We start from the raw sequence: 13,025 nt of genomic DNA, 5'->3' as shown, positions 1-13,025 counted from the left end.
GCGGATTTTGTATCCTCATAGAATGCATTATTACCAAAATCCCTATCTTGTTCAGCACCAGTGGAACGCCGCCATGCCACCGCCATATCATTAGAAACAGGACTGGCCTCCGGACCTCGCCGTCACCACACCATCTAGGGTCAATTAGCAGCACACAGCCGCGTATTAAAGACAATGGTGTGATGACGGTGGCGGTTGAACATGGTGAAGACGATGGTGGGGATCTCGATGGGTGTTGAATGAAGAAGACGCTGGAACCAAAGGCTGGGAGGTCAAAACAATAAAAGAAGGAAATAAAGTAAGAAGATGGCAGGTGTAAAAGTTTGAAGAAGCCAAATGTCCAAGTTCTAGACACACGTGGAAGTAAAAGAAACATGATAGCATTGTATAACAGCAGAAGATACGTGGTACATACTTTCATACACCAAGTACAAAAGCATAATGCAAACATGTATAAAATGGTTTTGGATCAATTGTTTGAGTACCCAAGTCAAAAACACCCAGAAAAACTTCTCGGTTTATACTCGTTTTACACTCACGAGTCACGACTCACCTACACGAGTGTGAATATAATTAGTGATATTTGGTCGGCACCACATGGTTACTGGAATCCTACCTTTGTGTCACCACTCATTGGGTCGATCCGGTTTCTTGGCAAATAATGAAACGCACCATCGCGTTTGAAAACTTTTCGTATCCACGTACCGCCGAAGAATTGTTTCAAATTCTAGATGAGATAATAACGACTTTTAATTTAAGGAGAAAAACATTTTCAATGCCGTTTGATAACGCAACAAACAATACTGCGGCAGTTGAAAAACTTTACTTAAAATATGCACCGCTTTGCTATCGGAAAGTTTTTTCATACTCGATGCGTTGCCCGTATTATTAACTTGATTGTTCAAGACGGTCTCGCCAGTTAAACCACGGACGCTGATTTGAAATGCTTGATATTTGTTACAAGATGTTTTTAAAGTGGGAAAAGAAGATATATTGAATACAAAAATCATTACAACTCGTGGAAAGAAAATATTTGGGGCCGAATTGGGATGTTCCAACCCGTTGGAACTCATTGTCATATGCTCTCGTGTGCTTTTGCTCAAAAAGAAACATTACAAGCATTTCATAAAATTCTTGTGGATCGATGCGAAGCCGTTATGTTTCGGATGGTGCTTAGGTAAATATCGGTTTTTCTTGGAATTTCTTGAATTTTTCAAAACCACAACCACTAAATTATTGGGGGTTTACTATCCTACTAGTTGTTGGGTGATGCAAGAATTATACAATATCTCTTTGAATTTTAAAGAGTTTGAAAACCAGAATCATCTTTTCAATTGTATTATAAAACCAATGAAAGAAAAGTTCAGAAAATATATTGAAGACTTACCACCAATGTTTACAGGTGCCTTCGCTTTAAACCCCTATTTGAATGTTGCCGGGGTTGAGACATTAATCGAGAAAATATATGACAACTTGGATATGCATTAGATTGGCCCGGTGTTGCGAATGAAAGTGAAGAAGTCTTCAAACAATCCCTTCAAGAAATTTATGATCATTATTTCCAAATTTATGGTCCAAGCTCAAAGTCAAATTTTGTGCGGCAAACAACAAGTAGGCCCGGTAAGGACAAGCTTATAACAATGATGAATGCTTGTTCGTGAGTCAATGGCTAAGCGAAAGGGGTGGGGGCGGGGGGGACACACCAATAAGTGAACTTGGTCGATACAGTGGAGAAACTATTTTGAAGGGGCATCGGTCGAAGAAATTCGCAACCTTGATGTTTTGGCTTGGTGAAAAGGAAAGCAAAACAAATTTTCCTATTCTATCCGTCATGGCTCGTGATTTGGTAAGCGTCCAAGCTTCAACGGTAGCTTTTTTCTCTTAGCGGAATGGTATTATCGATGCGAAGAACAAAACTCACTTCGGAGTCGTTAGAGATGTGCATTTGCCTAAATGATCATTTAGACGCGGTGGATCGTATACAAGACAAAACAAACTTTGGAGATGAAATATCCACTTGAACGTCCAAATCATGATCAAGAGGTGGAATGACTATCTTTCGGCCTATAGAGTGAAGAAGACGAAGACAACTAAGAAGAAGAGTTTTAAGACATTCGAAGAATTTAAGATGTTTAAAATAAATTTGTATTTGTTCTAGTCATGTTTTATGTTACCAGTTTTAATGTATTTGGACCTAAATCACCCGATTAACTTTATGTAACCGGTTTTTATGTATTTGGACCCGAATCACCCGATTAACCTTAATGTAACCGGTTTTTATATATTATTAGTCTTACTTTCTTTTAAAAAAGATTAAAAAAAAGATTTTAAAAATAACCACTTAAAGCCATAACTCATAAACAAATAAACAACCACTTCATTCATTAGCATAAGGACGAACATTTTATTATACAACGAAAAAGTACAAACATTATTAAACATAAAAACCAAAATAACAAACATCGTTCGCCGTCTTCATCCTGCTCTCTACGCCTATTAAGCTTTGTTACCGGGGCGGGAGCTGCAGAGCTGGACGACTCTCCCGCTTTCATGGCGTCCGACAATACCTATTGGTATGTTTTCGAAGAGTGGAGTTCGACACCGCTTTGAAAAACTTCTCACAGTACTTGCACCGAGCCATCTCCTGTGTGTCGGTCATAACACATAAGTCATAGTGTGTCCAAATCTCTGGCATCTTGGGTTTTCGATTACCACAACGTATCTATTTATAGTATGTGTGTATAATATAGTCAAAATCCGGTTCCATGTGTCTATAAACAACTAGATAGCCGTTGGAACTGGTTTCCAATGGTCAAAATCCGTTCAAATAAAAAACCCGGTGTACCCGATTTTCGGGTGAAACCCGAAACCGGTTCCTACCCAACCCCGTTCTACTGGGTTTTGATTTTTTCCTGTCGGGTTGGGTCCTGTTCCTACCCGGTTCCTGACGAAAACCAGCTCCTACCCGGCTCCGAGTACCCAAAAAAAAAAAAAAAACTGATATGTGCACGTCTAACATAAAGTAATTCATTCCATTTCATATGTTAAGCAAACAAGACAAATAAATGGTATTGATCCATTTAATTTTCTTGTTCATTTCATTTCCTAATCAACTGAATTAGTCCAAAGAAATTAGATAGGATGATATGTACCAACTAGTCCAAAGAAATTAGATAGAAATTAGAGAGAACATAAGACACTTGATTCATGATGATAATACAGAAATAACAAAGCCATTATACAGGCTAGAAGTAACCAAATACACTAAAAATACCACTAACTCAAAACACTTAGAAATGATAATAACTAACTAGTGCATGAAGTAAATAACAGTGAAAGCAAACTTATTGGTTTGTGTGTGCATGGTTACCTGGGTGGGTTGGCACGCATCACAGGATTTAGACGCTATTTACAACCACTAAAACAATATTAAATATCAAAGTTAAGAACAAAATATGTCATTGCAAGCAACCGGTTCTCTTTCACAAGAAAACAATTTTTATAACCTGTCTTGTTTCACCTAAAACAAACAAAATTTAATTATCAACAATACTGCCTCTGTTGCTGACATCACCGCCTTCCTCATCCAGATCCACCAAGGGTAATAACGTCATTTCCTCACAAGGATTCTGGACTAGTAGACGGTCGGATTCTAGAAGGCATCTGCATTTTCCTATCTTGTTGGCCTCCATACATGAAAGAATCCCGGGGCGTAATCGACATTTTATTCAAGTTCATGTCAAACTCATCGTCACCCTCGCCTTCATCGTCGTCGCTCACATCATCTTCATCATCATCATAAGTGGTTCTCACCATTGACCAGTATATAAAGTTCGGTCGAATAAACCTGCACATCAAATGAGAAAAGATTATCATCATCAATGTTTACGAAAAATATTTAATATATATAGCAAAACAGTTAATCAACCTTTCAGACTTCTTTAACAAATAAGGATCAAAGGGAAAGAAGACATCGAGCCTTTGAAACCCACCAAATGCACGAGACGTGTCTGAGCCAAACAAATGGTCAAACACGAAGACGCCGTTAGATACGTTAAACAGATGTGCCGCTTTTGCTTGACGCAGAAATTCCTCTACTATCGACGGTAAGCAGACCTGTTTTGCAATATTCAACCACATGCATAACATAATCATATTAGTTGAGTAAAAAAATTAAGATTATAATAATAAACATATACAAGGATACGAAAGTCACCTCTAATGGGTTCAAGGCGTGTTTGAAAATTATCTCTAATGGCATATTCAACAGCTGTGATTTGAGTAGAGGAGTGGCTAGAATCGATCTCATACGAAAACACAGTACATACATAACGGCCTGAACAAAATAAAATTGTGATCACATTAGATTTAAACACAACGAGAGCCGCATAAACACTTACATATTGCTTTGACCGTCATGCATCTTCATATATACAGGATTCAGTTTCCAAAAGATTATTTCATACCTGGCACCCGGCGTAAAATACCCGATGATTCTTTAGATTAATTTCACCACTTTGGTTTTTGCTATATTTATAGCACCAATCCACCAAGCTGAGACAATAAATAATACAAAAAACTAATTAGATGCAAGTCACAGTGAAGGTTTCTATTGAGCAAGAATATCTTATATTATTAATATTAGTTTAAAAAATTCAAGAAACAATATATTAAGGTGCATGCCAACCTTTCTAATATGATTGTCACATATGAAGTAGATAAGAATTTTGCTCGAGACAGGTAACTTGCTAGATAAGCAATGGCACTCATTCTGCAAAGTATCATGAACACATATCAAAATAGGTCAAACCAAGATTGACCAGCCAACACTTTTGTCTTCTTTTTGAATCATTTTAGGATAATGTAAAAACTCGGTGATGCCATTAAAAACCCAAACTGACCAATTTTCGTATAAACAGGTTAAAATTGGGTCTATGTTCATTGTAATATTAATGAAAGGTAGCATTACCTCCAATCGTGAGGATAAATGGTGCTTCTAAATATTTCAAGAAGCCTACTCACAAACTGCGTCCCACAGTCTTCGGGGTCAAGTGAACAAGCATAGAACATTGCAAACTACAATAAATAAAGTTTGGTTTAGAAACTGTGCATACATAAAAAAAACTAGAAGTATATGGAAGAAGAATTAATTCATTACCTGCGCAAATTTTGACTTGTATGCATTCAACACGGTACTTTGAAATGACTGCAGAAGTGCCTCAAATACCTAAACGATAATTTTATATTGTGAATACACAGAATAACATTGAGCATGTACAAATGAAATGGTCAAAGTTATAGGTACCTGAGGCAAGCGGCCATCGTTGAAACAAGATTGAAGGTGGTCAAATGTGAGATCCATCAATGTATCCAGCTTTTGAGCTACTATGTTTCCCCAAAGAACTTTTCGGCCAGAATATTTTATTTGAGGCTAAAAAAGACAATGCAAACTATTTATAACTTTGAACTCAAGACAGTAAATTATTCGCTACTTTGCATGCCAATTAGGTTTTTTTTTTAAATAGTGGGACCATTATTATTAAATACTTTTGGTAATGAAACTAATCACACAATGAAAAAAATAGTTACAAAATAACAAAAATATAGTGGTTGGAAACGTGTGTTGAAGCACTGAGATTACCTCGTCCATATCCATCTCGGTTTCATCTACAGGGCGTGCCATATCTTCTAGCTCCATCTCAAAGATCCCTTTACTATTTGGATCATCCAACAAAATTTCATCCCATGCTATCTCCACCTATAAAATATTCAATCACATAACATCACATTAATAATAATAATCATAGTCATTAAAAGCGATAGGCGCACACAAGGCGCACGTGCCTCTCCCAGGCGCTAGGCGCAAAAAGCGTGGGCCCGAGACAAAAAAAGCGCACTTAAATAAAAAAAATCACAAACAAAATTTATAATGGCAAACAATACTTTATTCAAATACCAAAACAATTCAAAAGCATTAACAAGCTGGACTAAACTAACAAAACAATCTATTACTAACCTCATAATCGAAAACAAAAAATAAAACAAAACAGAATTTTACTAATCTCATAATCGAAAACATAAAACAAAACAGAAAACCATTAACAAGCTGACTAATAACCTCATATTCTAAAACAAAAATTAAAACTGTAGTTGTGATAATAAAAACTTAATGCCGATCATTATATTATAAAGATAAGACACTTAACACTTATTTATGCTAATCCCATCTATTTTGGGTAGGTTGTTCTAACTCTTAATCATATAATAATCACATGAAATCAAGGTTAATAGAAAAAAATAAAAAAATATGCACTTGCCGTTTTTATTCCTAAAAATCCGCCTTTAGTCAACCTAAGCGCTATAATAGCGCCTCGCCCTAAAATGTCACCTAGGCGGCTGGGCGCAGCGTTTTTAATAACTGTGATAATAATAATATCATTATTATATAAAATTTAAAAATAACTCACGTCTAGGTCTACGAGCCTATTCACCAATTCAAATATCATAGAGTTGCCAACAAATTCTCTTATATCACCACTCTCCAACATTAGCATGTTCTCCACGTACACAACTATTTGCTGCAAAAACATAACAAAATCAACACCAAACTAAACTTACATAACATACATAATTAACTAATAGAGTGCACTGAACTCACAGCTTCCTTGGCGAACGCATTTGGCACTCTCTCCCTGACAATTTGTTCCAATCTAGAAGGTGCCAGAGGCACTAAATCAGCAATTCCTTTCAATGCTGTATGCACACGAACAAGTACTTGGTCCTTTTTCGCTAACCCACGTGGCTGCTTAAGTATCGCCAAGAAATTGAAAGGGGGTATAAAGTTGCTTACAAGCATATCCAAACACAAATCAACATATTTTACATTTGATGTTGCCTGATATAACATTGACATGTTAAAGTAGTTAGACCACGAAATGGTTTAATTTATCATTCAGAAGCATTGCAAAATCAAGCATAACATACCAAGGTTACTACTAAATCCATCAACGCGTCCATCACATCCGGCCCATAGTCCCAGAAGCTCATTCCACATATCTGAAAAGTATTATTAACAAGATTATACGCATAGATATAAATAAACAGTGATGGCGCGCAACAAATTAAAAGCTATTATCTTACAGATGAAAGAAGAGAGCGGTGGTGCACAATGTCAATGTAAGAAACTGCTCCAGATAAGGCTCTTAGAATTGTCTATCAACAAAACAAACAACGAATTTCAAATTTGAAAATCCAATTCATAATTTTTTGTTATTTAAAAGTTAAAACTTGATTTGTTTAACAGCAACAAACTTACCACAAGCATTGCCACCTCATCTGGTCCTAGACGCACGTTGTGATGCATATTCCCAACAAGTTGATCATATTCACCCGTATCACCCTGGAATAACTCATACCACATCAATATCTCCTCTATCAAAAATCAAGAATTTTATAAAACTTTGGGTTTTTTTCCTCTGTTTTAACATCAATATCTCCACTATTAAAAATCAAGAATTTTTATAAAACTTCAGGTTTTTTCCTCTGTTTTAACATCAATATCTCCTCTTATCAAAATCTAGAATTTTTATAAAACTTTGTATGTTTCCCTCTGTTTTAACATCAATATCTCTTCCATCAAAATCTAGACTTTTTATAAAACTTTAATTCTTTACCCTCAAACAATGTTCTTTATTTACTAGCTCAAACAACACTTAGTTAGCTAACTACATATAACTAAGCAGCATAATATAGACCTCATTTACCAACAAAAAAAAAAAAGAAAACCCTTTTCTGATTAAGTCTTGAAAACACTTAACTACACAAAACTGTAAAAGAAAAAATAATAATAATAAAAGAGTAATGAATATGAAGATATTATACCTCCTGGACAGCTTTTAGCGCTTCACGAACATGATGAGCCAGCTCATAATCACTAAGATCATCACCCATCTCAATAACCCAATTGCAATTCGACAAATAAATGAATTCAAGGGGTCTATTGGAATTAGAATCTTGAATGGAAGGGGTCTGTGTAGTGTTTCCGGCAGCCAGACCAACGAACAAAAAAGAGATGTTGGGCGGTTTTAAACCCTAAAGCATAACCCTTGCCTCAGGGATACAATGGTCAATAAAAGAATACCCTAAGGGTTATATTGGAATTTGGGGTACAATGGTCAATAAAAGAATACCCCAAGGGTTATATTGGAATTTCGGTATCTTTCTTTGAGTCGTTGGAAGTTACCCTACATTCTTTATGCTTTTATTTAATGGTTTGGAAAAGAAAAGATAAGAAAATTTTTTGAGTTTTTTTATTAAAAGAAAAGAAAGAGAATGAAAAGAAAAGTTAAGGTTTTTTTCCTTCAAAACTTTCCAACCAAATATGGCCTGATTCGGAAGGAAAATTTATAGTCTTGTATGATATTACTAATTTACCCTATCTTTTTCTTCCTATCTAACTCAATAATGAGGACATGATTGTAAAGTTACAATTTTTTTTTCATATCTTTTCCTTCCTATCTAACTCAAGAATGTAATTAACACTTTCTTTTATTGTAGCTCGAAAATGTCTTTTAAATATATAATTTCTTTTTCTTTCTTCCCTTATCCAATCTTATCATTTCTTTTCCTTATATTTTAAACCCAAGAATGCAGTGTAAGCACGTTATTATTGGACACAAATTTTGTTTTTTGAGGAGACGTTATTTATTTTAAGGGGTGTTTGGCCTAGCTTTTATTTTTAGACTTATGTTTATATTTTAAAATAGCTTATGGCTTATTTATAATTATTATAAGCTCTTTTTAAGTGTTTGGATTAGTTTATATTATATAAGTTGATAATAAGTTGTTAAATCCAATATTCTTTAATTTGTTACAGTAATAAGTTGCTTCAATAATTATTAATCCACCACAATTTGAGGGTAAATGAATAATCTACACCCTTACATAAATATGCTTCATCAAATAAGCTAAAAAACCATCTTTAGATAAGCTTCTTTAAATTAGCTTATATAAGCTTATAAGCATAAGCTTAAAAAGCTAAACCAAACACCAAATTAAGCTTATTTTGTAAAAAAAACCTAAAAAAACTATAAGCATGATTAAATAAGCTAGGCCAAACACCCCCTTAACACATCTACCTCTACTTATACTAATACTAATAAACAAAAATAATTAGGATGATTTGTTTTAATCACATTCAATCATAATTTTAACTAGGATATAGCCCGTGTAATATACGAGTGGTTAAAAAAATACAACAGAAAAGTTAAATTTAATAATATACGTAATAACATATTTTGCCGTCTCAAAAGCATATTAAAATATATTTATATGTCTAAAAATATGTTTAATATAACAAATTTTTATCTTATGGATTCATAATAACATACCTTATGGAAGAATGATTTTATTTTAATAATATACATAAGTAGATTAAAATTAAATAACTTATTAGGTGTAAATTATAATTTTAGAAAATGTTGAGGTGGAACCTTATGTGGATAGCCTAATTAAAGGCCATGTGGAAACCATGTTGTTTTAATATAATAGTTAGATTAGATTAGATTATATTTCTCTTCTATTTTATAATCTTTACTCTTTTTAATTCATGTTATTCATAGGTCATGGGATTGATAGGTATGACCAATTAGTTGTAACTCATATGAAAAAAAAAAGTATTTAATGTAATGAAAGTCACACTGACTTTTACTAACCCGTTACATCTAATTTTACCATTAGATATAGAAACTTTGACCATGATTTAAAAAAACATATAAGCTATTGAATAATAGCTATAATATGTTTAAAATGAAACAATGGATTATTAAATTAGTTAAATAATGATTTACGAATTATTATCGTATAATAAGTACTGACCTATGTTTATATTAGATATTTAATTATAAGTGTACTTTAAATTTCATTAAGTAAATAAAATATTTATAATCTTATAATTTGTAATACATTATTTAACTTACATTCGTATTTATCATATAAAATATCTTTAACATGTTTAGGTAATCACCAATATTTTATGCATCTTAAAACATTATTTCAATCTTAAGAAAATGTAAAATTTAAATATGTAACATTTGAAGTTGTGCGATAATATTAAAATTAATCTATAAATTCAAAAGAAATCAAGTGATTAAATACTTAAATTTTGATCATTTGACAAGTCCTGTGTGATATACGAGTTCAAAAGCTAGTGGGGTGAATAAACAAAATATTATAACAAACTATTAAATAGTTAATAATAAAAAATTATGATATTACAATATGAGGAATAGAAAATAATAAAATTTTATTTGTTGGTCAGAAAATGATAAGATTTAGGAATTAAAAAGAGAATTGAGAACCAAACTTAGGGGTTGTTTGGAATTTTAATTTTACCTCCTTATGATTTATTCATAAGTCGTAAGTCATAGTATCCTGACTTATAAAACTTTTCCACTCAAACATTAAGCAATCATAAACTTCTTTTTTAACTTTTCAATAAGTTATAAGAAAGCAAAAATAAGAAATCCCAAACACCCCGTTAAGTAACCAAGTCAAGAAAGAGACACCAAAAAAAAGTTGATTATTTTGAATTTAAGGGTTTTCAATGCCTTTTAGAAGTAAAAAAGAGGATTACGTGATTTACATAGCAGTGTGTTACTATTTCCATACTTTATGTTTCTCTAATCTTAAGATTCTCATGCTCAAGTGTGTACATGAATTTGCATAATGAAGGTGCATTGGATATCTTCATATCATTACCTTTTTTTCCTTATAATTTTGCATTATGTATTCCTTTTGACATTTGGTGTGGAGATTAACATACGAAATTCAAATGAGTTTTTGTGCATCTAATTTGACATTTTTATCAGTTGAAACACTCAAGACAGAATATTTAACACTTGAGAACATACATCTATATCTATACCACATATAAAATAAATATGAATAACCTCTTAAAATTTAAAAGATACAATCTTTGTTGTTTTAGATATAACCTTTGACTTTGTTGCATTGAGTTTTTAATTTTAAGAGACAAACAAGTCTTGTTTTAAAGCCACTACTCTTACCTAACATTTAATTTGTTTTAAAATTAATTAAAAAAATGGTCCTTCAACTTTTGTTAATTTATTGTATAGTTACACATTTACTCCCTAATTCAAAACCAACTACCACATGACTTTTTAACGGCTATAACTTTTTCATACGTTAATATTCTTTTAAAAAACATTACACCATAAAAACGAGCATTTCATTATTTTTAGCTTGAGTATAATATTGCTAATATTTTAATTGTAAAAGTTAACATATTAAGCGATTATCAGTCAGAACTGGCAACAAGTTAGTCGGACGACCTCTGCCATGTGTAAACTGGATGAGGGTTAGACGGGTCAATACAAATAAAAGGGTTAATTTGGTTCGGATCGGGTCGGTACGTGTTCGAGTCAAAAAGGTCAGGTCAGAACGTGATTCAGGTCAAAATGAGTTGGTTTAAAAAAATGATTAATTTGAAATTACTGTATATTTAAGCTTTGCTTCTTGATTTTCATCATCATTACGTGCGTTCAGGCATTCGTCCAGCGAATGATATTGTTTTGATAGAGACTGATTCGAGATGGCCAATCTCTGTTAGAGCATAATATCTATTGCGAGGGTCTTAGATGTATTAGATATGATTGTATAGGGCCAAAAATATCAAATGCATAATTTGTATGTAGTAGTCAACGCATAAGTCTTCAAGTCAACGCATATCAGATGCGGCACATATGATATACGCCGTACATCATATACGGACTTGATGAGCTTATGGATGTTTCCTATAAATAGGAGACTTATTCGTTGATATGTAGACTTTTGGTCATTGTTAGAGTGAGAGACTAGAGAGAGAAAGTGTGCAAAGTGTCATATCTTGTAATCTTTCATGATATATATGAGAATGAGCTTAATGTTTACTTGTGTGTGTTCAATCTCAATGGATTCCGTACTTTGAGATTCAAGCTGTAACATTCAGAGATCCTTATTGTAATCTACTCAAGATAACAGGTCATTTCTAGTGTTATCAGAGCCTTTATGGCTCGTTACTAGCTTGAACACTTTAAGTTTTCAAGGTTTTTCTCTCTACATTCAAATTCCACCGTCAAAAGTTCTCCAAACTTTCACACATTGTTCTTTACACATCCGTGACAAACTCTACCAAAATTCATTCAATTCCTACATCATTTGCACCCTCAAATTCCAAAATTACCAAAATGGAGATCTTCACCGTATATGCCAGGACAACGTATATGTTCTTCACGTATAACATATACGGCGTATAACATATACGCCGCATATGTTATAAGGTGAACACTTATACGTTGACCACATACATATACGTTGACCATTCTTCAAAACATATACGTTGACCATATTTGACCATACTTATACGTTGACTCTTCAAACATATCCGTTGACCAAAGAAGATATACGTTGACTTTGATTAAAATGGGAAACCTAAGTGCGTTCGTGTCACAGCCGTCTATCTTACTTCAGAACATTAATTTGGAAAATGAGATGGGTACAGCCAATAAGCCTCCTAAGCTTCTTAGGATGGAAGATTATCCTTCATGGGCCGACAAATTTGAGATATATGTTCAAGCATTGAACTACGAAACATGGACAGCTGTTGAGGAAGAATACATCATTCCTAAGAATGAGAATGGGGGAAAACTACAGACTGTCACAAATTGCTGATGCGGATAAATCGTTGTTTCTCAAAGAAAAGAAAATGCTCAATCTTTTCCAACAAGCCATCAAAGCCGAGATCTTCAATTACTACAGCACAATGGCTCTTGTTATTCCATTTATCATGCTTTATTGAACAAAGATCGAGGAAACCCTGACATGCGTAAGAGTAAAATAGCACTGCTTAAGAAAGAATTCGATATTTTTACTCAAGTTAAAGGTGAATCCTTTGCTCAGTTGGTTGAAAGATATTGCTATCTTGTGAATGAGATGAAAAGGCTGAAGAATGATAAGCCTGAGTATGA

The 13,025-nt window shown here is 33.4% G+C and overlaps 1 protein-coding gene across 1 annotated transcript; it reads right to left on the bottom strand.

Annotated features, from left to right (window-relative positions):
- Window positions 1–3,618: 3,618 nt before the first annotated feature.
- LOC143617406 (RNA polymerase I-specific transcription initiation factor rrn3-like) lies at window positions 3,619–12,301 on the bottom strand. The gene is made up of 16 exons (XM_077089978.1): window positions 12,242–12,301; window positions 7,882–8,028; window positions 7,316–7,399; window positions 7,141–7,212; window positions 6,985–7,056; window positions 6,659–6,895; window positions 6,468–6,578; window positions 5,642–5,758; window positions 5,306–5,431; window positions 5,159–5,227; window positions 4,970–5,076; window positions 4,688–4,771; window positions 4,467–4,554; window positions 4,217–4,336; window positions 3,929–4,116; window positions 3,619–3,847 (listed from the first exon to the last, which is right to left on the bottom strand). Exons 1-16 carry the CDS (start codon window positions 12,299–12,301, stop codon window positions 3,619–3,621), a joined length of 1,911 nt encoding a protein of 636 aa, XP_076946093.1.
- Between the last annotated feature and the right edge of the window lie 724 nt (window positions 12,302–13,025).

Source organism: Bidens hawaiensis, unplaced genomic scaffold (genome assembly GCF_021521415.1).
Source record: "Bidens hawaiensis isolate Kalapana, Puna unplaced genomic scaffold, B.hawaiensis_p1.1 tig00054707_1, whole genome shotgun sequence".
Lineage (NCBI taxonomy): Eukaryota > Viridiplantae > Streptophyta > Magnoliopsida > Asterales > Asteraceae > Bidens > Bidens hawaiensis.
Note: the sequence above shows the minus strand (reverse complement) of the source record. Positions and strands in the feature narration are given on the sequence as shown.

Bases quoted from the DNA above. Each gene is read 5' to 3' on its own strand.
- LOC143617406 (XM_077089978.1), bottom strand. From the start codon at position 12,301: ATGTTATACGTGAAGAACATATACGTTGTCCTGGCATATACGGTGAAG. The intron at 7,400-7,881 runs GTATAATATCTT...GAGTTATTCCAG, and splicing joins CGCTAAAAGCTGTCCAGGAG to GGTGATACGGGTGAATATGA. The intron at 4,555-4,687 runs GTTGGCATGCAC...TTATTGTCTCAG, and splicing joins GTGACAATCATATTAGAAAG to CTTGGTGGATTGGTGCTATA.